The 14850-nt window shown below is 40.1% G+C and overlaps 1 protein-coding gene across 3 annotated transcripts in view; it reads right to left on the bottom strand.

Annotated features, from left to right (window-relative positions):
• The window catches only part of LOC139748254 (uncharacterized), an 81110-nt gene that overhangs the window by 64098 nt on the left and 2162 nt on the right, over window positions 1–14850 (bottom strand). For all 3 annotated transcript variants that reach the window (XM_071661170.1, XM_071661172.1, XM_071661171.1), the window contains exons 2-4: window positions 6978–7171; window positions 4899–5239; window positions 3042–3160 (exon numbers count right to left, since the gene is read on the bottom strand). In XM_071661170.1, the coding sequence (XP_071517271.1) occupies window positions 3042–3160; window positions 4899–5069 (290 nt within the window). In that variant the 5' untranslated portion in view covers window positions 5070–5239; window positions 6978–7171. The remainder of the gene's footprint in view (window positions 1–3041; window positions 3161–4898; window positions 5240–6977; window positions 7172–14850) is intronic.

The following is a 14850-nucleotide window of genomic DNA, read 5'->3' as shown; positions in this document are numbered from 1 at the left end:
ACTATTAAAAATGTTACAAATAATTTTGGTAGATTAAGAATATATGGTGTGGGAGGCAAGTTGTTAGAAGCAGTGAAAAGTTTTTATCGAGGATGTAAGGCATGTGTACGTGTAGGAAGAGAGGAAAGTGATTGGTTCTCAGTGAATGTAGGTTTGCGGCGGAGGTGTGTGATGTCTCCATGGTTGTTTAATTTGTTTATGGATGGGGTTGTTAGGGAGGTGAATGCAAGAGTTTTGGAAAGAGGGGCAAGTATGCAGTCTGTTGTGGATGAGAGAGCTTGGGAAGTGAGTCAGTTGTTGTTCGCTGATGATACAGTGCTGGTGGTAGATTCACGTGAGAAACTGCAGAAGCTAGTGACTGAGTTTGGTAAGGTGTGTGAAAGAAGAAAGTTGAGAGTAAATGTGAATAAGAGCAAGGTTATTACGGTACAGTAGGGTTGAGGGTCAAGTCAACTGGGAGGTAAGTTTGAATGGAGAAAAACTGGAGGAAGTAAAGAGTTTTAGATATCTGGGAGTGGATCTGGCAGCGGATGGAACCATGGAAGCGGAAGTGAATCATAGGGTGGGGGAGGGGGCGACAATCCTGGGAGCCTTGAAGAATGTGTGGAAGTCGAGAACATTATCTCGGAAAGCAAAAATGGGTATGTTTGAAGGAATAGTGGTTCCAACAATGTTGTATGGTTGCGAGGCGTGGGCTATGGATAGAGTTGTGTGCAGGAGGGTGGATGTGCTGGAAATGAGATGTTTGAGGACAATGTGTGGTGTGAGGTGGTTTGATCGAGTAAGTAATGTAAGGGTAAGAGAGATGTGTGGAAATAAAAAGAGCGTGGTTGAGAGAGCAGAAGAGGGTGTTTTGAAATGGTTTGGGCACATGGAGAGAATGAGTGAGGAAAGGTTGACCAAGAGGATATATGTGTCAGAGGTGGAGGGAACGAGGAGAAGTGGGAGACCAAATTGGAGGTGGAAAGATGGAGTGAAAAAGATTTTGAGTGATCGGGGCCTGAACATGCAGGAGGGTGAAAGGAGGGCAAGGAATAGAGTGAATTGGATCGATGTGGTATACCGGGGTTGACGTGTTGTCAGTGGATTGAATCAGGGCATGTGAAGCGTCTGGGGTTAACCATGGAAAGTTGTGTGGGGTCTGGATGTGGAAAGGGAGCTGTGGTTTCGGGCATTATTGCATGACAGCTAGAGACTGAGTGTGAACGAATGGGGCCTTTGTTGTCTTTTCCTAGCGCTACCTCGCACACGAGGGGGGAGGGGGATGGTATTCCATGTGTGGCGAGGTGGCGATGGGAATGAATAAAGGCAGACAGTGTGAATTGTGTACATGGGTATATATGTATGTGCCTGTGTGTGTATATATATGTGTACATTGAGATGTATGGGTGTGTATATTTGCGTGTGTGGATGTGTATGTATATACATGTGTATGGGGGTGGGTTGGGCCATTTCTTTCGTCTGTTTCCTTGCGCTACCTCGCAAACGCGGGAGACAGCGACAAAGCAAAATAAATAAATATACAAATGATGTAGAAAGAGCTACCATTAATATATTTAATAAGGATGAAATTAAAAACTTACAGCTCTGAAGATGAAAACTTTTATTTCCATTGTTTACCGAATCACCAGTCTTGAGAGGATAATCTTGTTCCGTTGGGTACACATTCAAAAATGACAAAAGTATCCTGTAACAATGACAGATGCTAACTTTGAACTATATGAATGGATGAAAATATTATAAGACCATGGAACAGTGACTGCTACATAATTCAATAAACTCTTTTGAGTAGTTCTACCAGATTTTTTCTAAGCAAATTATACTGTCAAAGTATAACAACCTGTCAGTGAAAATAAGAACCAAAAATGTTTGAAAATTTTTGATAACATGAAAAACATTAAGCAGTATCATTTTAAACTGATGTGAGCACATATACAAAGAACTTACACATTACTCAAAGATTACCATTCAGTATAATGACTGCTGTATTTTCTACTCTACTTCAACACTGGGTAAAACATGTATTCCTCAAAGATCTAAGTTTTCTATGTCAACAGCATGATTAAACTTCCTTGTAGCTTTTAAGATTAGACTTACCATGACCATAACTTCACATTCTTTCTCAGTTTCTAAATAGTTTGAAAAGAAACCCCTTAAAATGACAATACTATTAAACTACAAATTCTTAATGAATTTATTCATAAACATGCAGTTTGAGATAGTACCAATAGTTCACTCATTAAAATAATTTCTACCAACCAAAAACCAGCTCCTTGACAAGTCACAGATGGATCCGACGCTTCTTTTCAGTTAACTGAAATAATCTTTATAATTATTGTTAAACTATACAAAATATACGACTCAAGGACTGACTGACATTGTTGAGCAACATTGTTACAACAATAATAATGACTAAAGACCTGACCTTTAGCGAACCCTGCATTATAATTGACACTTGAAGAAGAATGGCTGGCTGGAACATACAAACCTTCAAGACAGGGAATGAAAGACCAATGATGAGATTATTCTAGGCACCAATTCTTTCATGAACATCACCCTACAAAGCAGGCAAAACTGAAGATTTTGGAAGTGTCCAGAGATCTTCTGCAGCCCATATTAATGAGGTAAAGGAACTGAATAACTGGGGACCAATGAAATTACTCAGGCTGTACTCCCTCAAGCACAGGTGGGAGAAGTATATCATCATCCATACCTGAAAAATCCTTGAAGGTATGGTTCATCCCACTGGTATGATATGCATGGAAGACTGTATATATAATATTACCTCTGAAATACAAATGTGCCATAAGCAAAAAATGAGAAACCACCCAAGGCCTGACCCAACAACAACTTGCCATCTATCAAAGACAGCATGGAATGCAAGGCAGAGAAGTTCAAGAGTGCAATGGACAAGCACCTACAAATTTTACTGTCATGCTGTGGGCTTCCAGCAGCCTGGGCACAGCCCAAGGTGTGGGGATGGAGACTATCGATAACTTCACAAGGTGTAATACATGTTTTTTTTTTTAAAAACTACTCACCCTTCATCATCTTCCTTAACATCAGAGATGGTATTCTTATTAACAAGCCTTTTCTTGAAATCAGGGTCCTCATTCTCTGCTATAGACTCTCCAACCTCATCCAAATGTACACTTTCATCCTATAAACAAATTTTAACTTAAACAATATGGATTTTATTTAGGAAATATGAAATCAGGATATCCTGAGTAATGATTCAACATCTCAAAACTCTAAAAGAAGACATGGCACAGTCATATCACAATTTCTGCTGTTTCATGGATCTGTCAAGACCTACTTTACATTATATTGTTCCTAATTCCATAAAGTGAATCAAGTAAAAACAGCATCTGTAATCCCTCATGCACATCTTCAACCCATGCCTTGAGTGTTGTATTGAAAAATTGACATCCACATCAAAATCTCGTTATATCACCTCTGTACACAATACACTTCCAATGAATCTGATACCCAATCATTCCTCTAGTAACTAGAACTCTACTTGAACCTTCTAATATACTGCTTTATATATCTTCTTGACCACCCTATCAACTGTTATAAATTCAACATGGTTGTACCATCCAAAATGGACATCCATCCATGTGCTACTATCTTCATATCACAGCGTTCTCACATCTTTAGTGTTTCTTCTGTTCTCCTCACATCAACTACAATAAAAATTTCCCATCTCTGTTACCTCTTCCCTCTCCTGACTAATATGCACAATAGTTTCAAAACCATAAATCAGCAATGAGACAAGTGATCCTTCATGCAAGCTTCTTGCACACACTACATTTAAATTTTTTCTGTTCACCATTGCCTTCAGCACACAAGTTTCTCTTTCTTGCATGACTACTTTAAACTTTAGCTTTCTCACTGTCATATTTACTAAACTTTTCTCTGAAATATTCAAACAAATTCACAACTTACAGCTCTTCACTCTGCAAACTTTACAACCTGGCAACTCTTCCCTTTCAAAATCTAGCATCTTACTTTTATTCACATTTAATTTCAGCATCATATGCATACAAAACCTGCAGCAATTTATATTGCATTTCCATGGTTAAGAATCACTCCAATACCACCCCTCCTTGCTATCATCTCATGCAATGCCATCTCCCTAAAAATACTGTATAAACCATGCTAAAATCAAACCCTTGACACATGCCCACAGTTAATGATCTATGTTAACAGGATTACCAAAAGACAATGCCTACATTTAATGGTCAATGTTAACAGGATTACCAAATAGGTGAATTTATAGCAGATTAGTTTGTGGATGATTAAAGTCAAAAGAGAGGTAAAGAATATCCCAAACTGTTTTCAATAGGTATATCTGGTGAAGTAGATATTAAGACCAAGTTGCAGGGGCAATCGATTAGCACTTGGCAAATAATAAGATCATGAATATTTCTGTTGGGGGGAAAAGGGACTTGTAATTCCAAGCTGCTTTAATATGAGGCTGGGGTGAGTTTTGAATTTAGGCTTAGAGGTTGGTGGCTAGTTATTAAAAGTTCCGGGCAGGAAGGACCACATGCCTTTGCATAGATTTGGGAGCTTAGTATCTTGAGATGGGACTGTATTGTGCAGGTATTACATGTCTGTTGTTGCTACAAAATCAATGACCAATCCAAAGTTCTGTTTTGTGCTGTTTGTGGTTCTATTACGTTAGCATTTAAAAATATGTGCAACCAAGCAGGTGAGTTGTACTTTTGGGTGCAGCAAGACTGAATATTCCTTTTAATGTCTCAGCTATTGTTGGTATGGGTTGTGGTGTGGAAAGTGAATGTAATGCGCATTTCATAAGAAATCCCTCGTAAGGCTGGAGTTCAGCCGAGTGGTAGCAGTTAATCATTCAGGATTATATATAAATAACTTACACATTTTTCCAGCTTATTTGCATCCTCCTCCTCTTCCTCCTCATCATCTTCCACCCCCTCCTCCTCCTCCTCTTCATCATTATGCATCTGCTCATCCTTCACTGCTCCATTATTGGCCTCTGCACGTGTGTCCATGTCCACATCTTCTGAGGCTTCATCTACAGTTTCCATGTTGTGTATATCCTCAAAGCTTATCTCTTCCCCATCATCTTGTTCCCCATTCTCCTTTGCTGCATCTGACTCATCTTCTCTCTTCTTAGCTGCCTCCTCTTCTTGTTTCTTCTTAAGTTCTTCTTTTTTAGCTTTCTCTTCAAGCCCTTTCTTCTCTTTTTTTTTTCTTCCTGCATCAAGATAAAAGAGGCCTGGTTAGTAAATATTTTTTTATAACCTACACTCTTCATGAAAGAATTCATGGGAAATGACTTTTCATAAATACAGAACACAATGGAATAATGATAATGTCATTTGGAGGTTGTATATATAGAGTTCCAAATAATATTTCTCCTATCCCTCACAATAAAAGAGTAAGGATGCTACCATAGTATTCCCTGCTATTGTAGAAGCCAACTTTTCTGGGCTTGTGCAGGGGTTGAACAACACTCTCCCTATATTTCAATTTCTGAAAATGGAAACAAGCTGAAAAATGAACCTCTCAGCACTCAATACAAAAAAAAAAAAAATTCATCCATTCCCCCGTAAATTATGCTTCACAAGTATGGGTGGTTTGTTAAGGAGAGGTTCAGGTGCAAAGGGTCAAGTACTGTTGTAAAGAACTGAATGCCAAGCACACTGGACTGATTACATGAGAAAGACAGACAACAGGAAGCCTGATTGGCCCACAACTGGGTCTTTCTTTTTTTCCTTAACTTGACAAGAAAATGTAATTCTGCTCAGCAGTTTTTAAGGTATCACTGTTGCAGTTTATTTCAGGCATTTTTCACAGAGTATACCTGAATTTATGAAATACTTGTCTAAATAACCTTTAAAGGTATTTATAGTCTTAACATTCACTACATCTGATGGTACTTTATTCCAGTGCTCAACACACCGATAAGAAAAGAAGTTTCTCCCACATCCGTACTATGCTCAACACACCTATAAGAAAAGAAGTTTCTCCCACATCCGTACTACATCTTTTAGCTTTGAGTTTTATTCCATTTGTCCAGGTAACAATATTTTCTAGTATTTCAGAAAGATGTTCATGATTAACTTTATTGAACTTATTCAGAATTTTGAACACTTGGATTAAGTCACCGTGAAGTCTATGTTATTTAAGGGAGAAGAGATCCAATCGTTTTAGCCTCTCTTTGTATGCCAGATTTCGAAGGGATGGGATCAATTTTGTCATGCATCTTTAAACTTGCTCTAATTTTTCACAGTCTTTTATGTATTTCGGGGACCAAAACTGGACTGCATATTCAAGGTGTGGTCCTACCAGGGAATCAGTAAGTGTGAGAATTGTTTCTGGTGTCTTGTAATCTAAGTGAGATTGTATTGGAATGATTCTTGTTTTCTTATGCAGTTGTTAAAATGAGTGCTTTGTTTTGCGTGGTTTGGACTTTTGTTATACTTAATTTTGACAGGCAGGTAAAGTGTAATCATAAAAATTTCAGATCAATTGTGCATATACAACAAAACATCTTAGCATTAAAATATCATGTGAGAGCAATAACAATCATGTCAAGAGAAGTATTGTTCAAAAGAAAGGTGAAGGAATTAAGTGACAGTATGGCAAAGATACAAAGCTGAATAACTAAGGAATGATAAAAGTTGGACTAACTGTTAGTAAACTATGGAGGAAACAGTTGGATGAAGTGAGAAAACTGATTAAGTGTTAAGTAATGCTGATGAAGAAGCCAATGTATGACCTAGAATAGTTTGCAACAGAAACTCCAGCAAACTAGTTATGGACTCTACTGCCGTGACCAACCCCATGAGAGAGTTCTACCAGGGAAAAGGTGTCAGAGATAGATAGATAACAAAGACTACATATATCTGTAAAGGTGGTGTGATTATAGACTTTAGTACATATTTCTTAGTGAAAAATATTTGGTACAAATGAGGATCAAAAGTGAATACATATCATGTGTGGTCCACCATTCTTGTCCATCCTTGGAACTGAGAACTCATCTCCACAGCATTCAGATGGGTCATCAAGTTGTCATAATGATCAAGGGATTTAAAATGCTCTCCTGTTTCCTTGGCAGTAATCAGTCGAACCTCAGGGCAACTCTTACACCTGTAATATGACTTCTTGCTTATGAAGTTCAACCCTGAAAAGTATACACATATGAATGAAACACAGATTATCTTATAACTAAAATTATGGTAGTGTTAGCCGCTGGGTTCCATATTAACTGTTAGATCATGTATTTGCTTCTAAACCATCCTACTGGAACAGGAAAAATAAAAAAAAAAAAAAAAATTTATGCAATGAAACCTAATCATTTAAAACTCCATAAATGATTGTCCAAATCAATATACTTTAATGAAACTTACATCCAAGATATAATGAACTCATTCGTCTATGGTATGTAACATTAATATTCTATATAACTTCCATAGAGAAGTGGTTAGTAAATGGTGACTCTATATCATGAGCAGACTCATCACAGTTCAAATCCTACTGATAAATGAATTTTTTATTTTATCTATCCAATTTCCTCATTTATTTATTTTTATTTATTTTGCTTTGTCGCTGTCTTCCACATTAGTGAGGTAGTGCAAGGAAACATAAAAGAATGGCCCAACCCATCAACATACACGTGTATATACATACATGTCCACACACACAAATATACATACCTATACATCTCAATGTATACATATATATACACACACATATATATACACAGGAAAGTGATTGGTTCTCAGTGAATGTAGGTTTGCGGCAGGGGTGTGTGATGTCTCCATGGTTGTTTAATTTGTTTATGGATGGGGTTGTTAGGGAGGTAAATGCAAGAGTCTTGGAAAGAGGGGCAAGTATGAAGTCTGTTGGGGATGAGAGAGCTTGGGAAGTGAGTCAGTTGTTGTTCGCTGATGATACAGCGCTGGTGGCGGATTCATGTGAGAAACTGCAGAAGCTGGTGACGGAGTTTGGTAAAGTGTGTGGAAGAAGAAAGTTAAGAGTAAATGTGAATAAGAGCAAGGTTATTAGGTACAGTAGGGTTGAGGGTCAAGTCAATTGGGAGGTGAGTTTGAATGGAGAAAAACTGGAGGAAGTGAAGTGTTTTAGATATCTGGGAGTGGATCTGTCAGCGGATGGAACCATGGAAGCGGAAGTGGATCATAGGGTGGGGGAGGGGGCGAAAATTTTGGGAGCCTTGAAAAATGTGTGGAAATCGAGAACATTATCCCGGAAAGCAAAAATGGGTATGTTTGAAGGAATAGTAGTTCCAACAATGTTGTATGGTTGCGAGGCGTGGGCTATGGATAGAGTTGTGCGCAGGAGGATGGATGTGCTGGAAATGAGATGTTTGAGGACAATGTGTGGTGTGAGGTGGTTTGATCGAGTAAGTAACGTAAGGGTAAGAGAGATGTGTGGAAATAAAAAGAGCGTATATATATATATATATATATATATATATATATATATATATATATATATGAGAGTTGGGGTGAGGTGAGAGAGTATCATTAAATTTTAGGGAGAATAAAAAGATGTTCTGGAAGGAGGTAAATAAAGTGTGTAAGACAAGGGAGCAAATGGGAACTTCGGTGAAGGGCGCAAGTGGGGAGGTGATAACAAGTAGTGGTGATGTGAGAAGGAGATGGAGTGAGTATTTTGAAGGTTTGTTGAATGTGTTTGATGATAGAGTGGCAGATATAGGGTGTTTTGGTCGAGGTGGTGTGCAAAGTGAGAGGGTTAGGGAAAATGATTTGGTAAACAGAGAAGAGGTAGTGAAAGCTTTGCGGAAGATGAAAGCCGGCAAGGCAGCAGGTTTGGATGGTATTGCAGTGGAATTTATTAAAAAAGGGGGTGACTGTATTGTTGACTGGTTGGTAAGGTTATTTAATGTATGTATGACTCATGGTGAGGTGCCTGAGGATTGGCGGAATGCGTGCATAGTGCCATTGTACAAAGGCAAAGGGGATAAGAGTGAGTGCTCAAATTACAGAGGTATAAGTTTGTTGAGTATTCCTGGTAAATTATATGGGAGGGTATTGATTGAGAGGGTGAAGGCATGTACAGAGCATCAGATTGGGGAAGAGCAGTGTGGTTTCAGAAGTGGTAGAGGATGTGTGGATCAGGTGTTTGCTTTGAAGAATGTATGTGAGAAATACTTAGAAAAGCAAATGGATTTGTATGTAGCATTTATGGATCTGGAGAAGGCATATGATAGAGTTGATAGAGATGCTCTGTGGAAGGTATTAAGAATATATGGTGTGGGAGGAAAGTTGTTAGAAGCAGTGAAAAGTTTTTATCGAGGATGTAAGGCATGTGTACGTGTAGGAAGAGAGGAAAGTGATTGGTTCTCAGTGAATGTAGGTTTGCGGCAGGGGTGTGTGATGTCTCCATGGTTGTTTAATTTGTTTATGGATGGGGTTGTTAGGGAGGTAAATGCAAGAGTTTTGGAAAGAGGGGCAAGTATGAAGTCTGTTGGGGATGAGAGAGCTTGGGAAGTGAGTCAGTTGTTGTTCGCTGATGATACAGCGCTGGTGGCTGATTCATGTGAGAAACTGCAGAAGCTGGTGACTGAGTTTGGAAAAGTGTGTGGAAGAAGAAAGTTAAGAGTAAATGTGTATAAGAGCAAGGTTATTAGGTACAGTAGGGTTGAGGGTCAAGTCAATTGGGAGGTGAGTTTGAATGGAGAAAAACTGGAGGAAGTGAAGTGTTTTAGATATCTGGGAGTGGATCTGGCAGCGGATGGAACCATGGAAGCGGAAGTGGATCATAGGGTGGGGGAGGGGGCGAAAATCCTGGGGGCCTTGAAGAATGTGTGGAAGTCGAGAACATTATCTCGGAAAGCAAAAATGGGTATGTTTGAAGGAATAGTGGTTCCAACAATGTTGTATGGTTGCGAGGCGTGGGCTATGGATAGTTGTGCGCAGGAGGATGGATGTGCTGGAAATGAGATGTTTGAGGACAATGTGTGGTGTGAGGTGGTTTGATCGAGTGAGTAACGTAAGGGTATGAGAGATGTGTGGAAATAAAAAGAGCGTGGTTGAGAGAGCAGAAGAGGGTGTTTTGAAGTGGTTTGGGCACATGGAGAGGATGAGTGAGGAAAGATTGACCAAGAGGATATATGTGTCAGAGGTGGAGGGAACAAGGAGAAGAGGGAGACCAAATTGGAGGTGGAAAGATGGAGTGAAAAAGATTTTGTGTGATCGGGGCCTGAGCATGCAGGAGGGTGAAAGGAGGGCAAGGAATAGAGTGAATTGGAGCGATGTGGTATACCGGGGTTGACGTGCTGTCAGTGGATTGAAGCAGGGCATGTGAAGCGTCTGGGGTAAACCATGGAAAGCTGTGTAGGTATGTATATTTGCGTGTGTGGACGTATGTATATACATGTGTATGGGGGGGGGTTGGGCCATTTCTTTCGTCTGTTTACTTGCGCTACCTCGCAAACGCGGGAGACAGCGACAAAGTATAATAAAAAAAAATATATATATATATATATATATATATATATATATATATATATATACATGTATTAAGAATATATGGTGTGGGAGGCAAGTTGTTAGAAGCAGTGAAAAGTTTTTATCGAGGATGTAAGGCATGTGTACGTGTAGGAAGAGAGGAAAGTGATTGGTTCTCAGTGAATGTGGGTTTGCGGCAGGGGTGTGTGATGTCTCCATGGTTGTTTAATTTGTTTATGGATGGGGTTGTTAGAGAGGTGAATGCAAGAGTTTTGGAAAGAGGGGCAAGTATGAAGTCTGTTGTGGATGAGAGAGCTTGGGAAGTGAGTCAGTTGCTGTTCGCTGATGATACAGCGCTGGTGGCTGATTCATGTGAGAAACTGCAGAAGCTGATGACTGAGTTTGGTAAGGTGTGTGAAAGAAGAAAGTTAAGAGTAAATGTGAATAAGAGCAAGGTTATTAGGTACAGTAGGGTTGAGGGTCAAGTCCAGTGGGAGGTAAGTTTGAATGGAGAAAAACTGGAGGAAGTAAAGTGTTTTAGATATCTGGGAGTGGATCTGGCAGCGGATGGAACCATGGAAGCGGAAGTGAATCATAGGGTGGGGGAGGGGGCGAAAATCCTGGGAGGCTTGAAGAATGTGTGGAAGTCGAGAACATTATCTCGGAAAGCAAAAATGGGTATGTTTGAAGGAATAGTGGTTCCAACAATGTTGTATGGTTGCGAGGCATGGGCTATGGATAGAGTTGTGCGCAGGAGGGTGGATGGGCTGGAAATGAGATGTTTGAGGACAATGTGTGGTGTGAGGTGGTTTGATCGAGTAAATAATGTAAGGGTAAGAGAGATGTGTGGAAATAAAAAGAGCGTGGTTGAGAGAGCAGAAGAGGGTGTTTTGAAATGGTTTGGGCACATGGAGAGAATGAGTGAGGAAAGATTGACCAAGAGGATATATGTGTCGGAGGTGGAGGGAACGAGGAGAAGTGGGAGACGAAATTGGAGGTGGAAAGATGGAGTGAAAAAGATTTTGAATGATCGGGGCCTGAACATACAGGAGGGTGAAAGGCGGGCAAGGAACAGAGTGAATTGGATCGATGTGGTATACCGGGGTTGACGTGCTGTCAGTGGATTGAATCAGGGCATGTGAAGCGTCTGGGGTAAACCATGGAAAGTTGTGTGGGGCCTGGATGTGGAAAGGGAGCTGTGGTTTCGGGCATTGTTGCATGACAGCTAGAGACTGAGTGTGAACGAATGGGGCCTTTGTTGTCTTTTCCTAGCGCTACCTCGCACACATGAGGGGGGGAGGGGGATGGTATTCCATGTGTGACGAGGTGGCGATGGGAATGAATAAAGGCACACAGTGTGAATTGTGTGCATGGGTATATATTATGTGTCTGTGTGTGTATATATATGTGTACATTGAGATGTATAGGTATGTATATTTGCGTGTGTGGACGTGTATGTATATACATGTGTATGGGGGTGGGTTGGGCCATTTCTTTCGTCTGTTTACTTGCGCTACCTCGCAAACGCAGGAGACAGCGACAAAGCAAAATAAAATAAATAAAAATATACACATGTACATAATTCATACTGTCTGCCTTTATTCATTCCCATCGCCATCCCGCCACACATGAAATAACAACCCCCTCCCCCCTCATCTGCACAAGGTAGCACTAGGAAAAGACAACAAAGGCCACATTCGTTCACACTCAGTCTCTAGCTGTCGTGTAATAATGCACCAAAACCACAGCTCCCTTTCCACATCCAGGCCCCACAGAACTTTCCATGGTTTATCCCAGACACTTCACATGCCCTGGTTCAATCCACTGACAGCATGTCGACCACGGTATAACACATCGTTCCAATTCAATCTATTCCTTACACACCTTTCACCCTCCTGCATGTTCAGGCCCCGATCACTCAAAATCTTTATCACTCCATCTTTCCACCTCCAATTTGGTCTCCCACTTCTCGTTCCCTCCACATCTGACACATATCCTCTTGGTCAATCTTTTCTCACTCGTTTTCTCCATGTGACCAAACCATTTCAAAGCAACCTCTTCTTCTCTCTCAACCACACTCTTTATATTACCACACATCTTTCTTACCCTTACATTACTTACTCGATCAAACCACCTCACACCACATATTGTCCTCAAACAACTCATTTCCAGCACATCCACCCTCCTCTGCACAACTCTATCTATAGCCCATGCCTCGCAACCATATAACATTGTTGGAACCACTATTCCTTCAAACATACCCATTTTTGCTTTCTGAGATAATGTTCTCGACTTCCACACATTCTTCAAGGCTCCCAGGATTTTCGCCCCCTCCCCCACCCTATGATTCACTTCCGCTTCCATGGTTCCATATGAGCGTGCGTGTATATACATGTGTATGTGGGTGGGTTGGGCCATTCTTTCATTTGTTTCCTTGAGCTACCTCACTAATGCGGGAGACAGCGACAAAGTATAATAAATAAATATAATACTTTACCTGTATTTCACCTACCATTTCTCCAATAAAATGCCAATCATTCTTTGCATTCATCCAGCCTTATTCAACTGTTGTTTCACTTCCACACTTCACTGCCTTCCTGCCTGATCCACATTTTAAATTGCCAGTTTTAAGATAATATACATTACCAGTTAGTGATTACATATTTATACAGTATGTGCAAGGAGTTCTGCACTTTTAGGGCCACATCTAGAAGAGGCATGTTTGAGGAAAAAAACCTGGATGTTTTGGCTCTGAGTGAAACAATGCTCAAAGGTAAAGAGGAAGAATAATATGAAAATGTCTCAGGTGTAAAGTTGGGCAGGTGAGGAAAAGAGCTATGGAAGGAGTAGCACTACTACTGAAGCTGAAAATGTGGAAGTGTATAATAGTTTAAGAAGAAAATTCTTGATTGATGTGGATAAAACGATAATGAATGGCAAGAAATGGGTGATTATTGGTGCTTATGCTCTTAGGCATGAGACTGGGTACTAGTGACTGGTGATTTAAATGCAAAGATGAGTAATGTGGCAGGTGAGGGTACAATTGGTTCAAATAGGGTATTCAGTGTTATGAATGGAAATGGTGAGAGGCATGTGGAGTTGTGCTGAAATAAGATTAGCAATTAGGAATACCTTGTTTGAAGTGAGAAATATACACAAGTATATGTATGCAAGTAGGAGAGATGGTCAATAGGCATTATTAGATTACATATTAATTGGATGGAGGGTGAAAGGCATGCAGGAATGGAGTGAATTGGAACAATGTGGTATACCGGGGTCGACATGCTGTCAATGGATTGAACCAGGGTATGTGAAGCATCTAGGGTAAAACACAGAAAGTTCTGTGGGGCCTGGATGTGGAAAGGAAGCTGTGGTTTCAGTGCATTACACATGACAGCTAGAGACTGACTGTGAATGAATGTGGCCTTTGTTGTCTTTTCCTAGCACTACCTCATGCATGTGCGGGGGGAGGTGGGTGCCATTTCATATGTGGCAGGGTGACGACAGGAATGGATGAAGGTAGCAAGTATGAATATGTACATGTGTATATGTCTGTGTATATATATGTATGTATACGTTGAAATGTATAGCTATGTATGTGTGTGTGAGGGCGTGTATGTATATACATGTTTATGTGAGTGGGTTGCACCATTCTTTCAACTGTTTCCTTGCGCTATCTTGCTAATGCAGGAGACAGTGGCAAAGTATGATAAATAATATTAATTAGTAGGCAGGTAAAAGAGACTTTTGGATGTAACTATCTATCTATATCTCTAACAACTGTTTCATAACTAAATAACTCCAGTGACACTTCTTGGCCTTCATTGCCTCACCCTTAACAGGCCACTGGCAGAGGGCAAGTCTAGCACAGTGTTTGTAGAGGTACCTGTCTAATGTTCCTAATGACGACTACTATTTAATGCTCCTACCTAATGTTTCTATCTAATAATCCTACCAAAATGTTCCTACCTACTACTTCTAACAAGTGCTCCAACCATTTTGCGAAAAGACAGGGCTAGCGCATAGTGCTCACTGTAGGAAAACCTAGTTATGTAGAATAAGATGCATGAGTTAAGTGTTGTCAAGTTTTACATTAGACATGGCCAGATTGTATGTTTGTGGATAGCATGCCAGTAGTCCACATCTCAACGAGGTAAAAAAAAAAAAAAAAAAAGAAAACTACCTAGGTCAGAGGAGTGCAACTTGACAACCACTTAAGTGTTGGCTCACTGAGCAGATGTCATTAATCCTACTGATATATATCACCAGGTCGTTGGCTCCCTACCAACTAATACCTTGACAAATTAAGTCCCAATGTTTGCTTAAATGATTTTGAACTTCCTTACTATTATTTTGGCAATTAGTTGGC

Source organism: Panulirus ornatus, chromosome 73 (assembly GCF_036320965.1).
Source record: "Panulirus ornatus isolate Po-2019 chromosome 73, ASM3632096v1, whole genome shotgun sequence".
Taxonomy (NCBI): Eukaryota; Metazoa; Arthropoda; class Malacostraca; order Decapoda; family Palinuridae; genus Panulirus; species Panulirus ornatus.
This window is presented reverse-complemented; position numbering and strand designations above follow the sequence as displayed.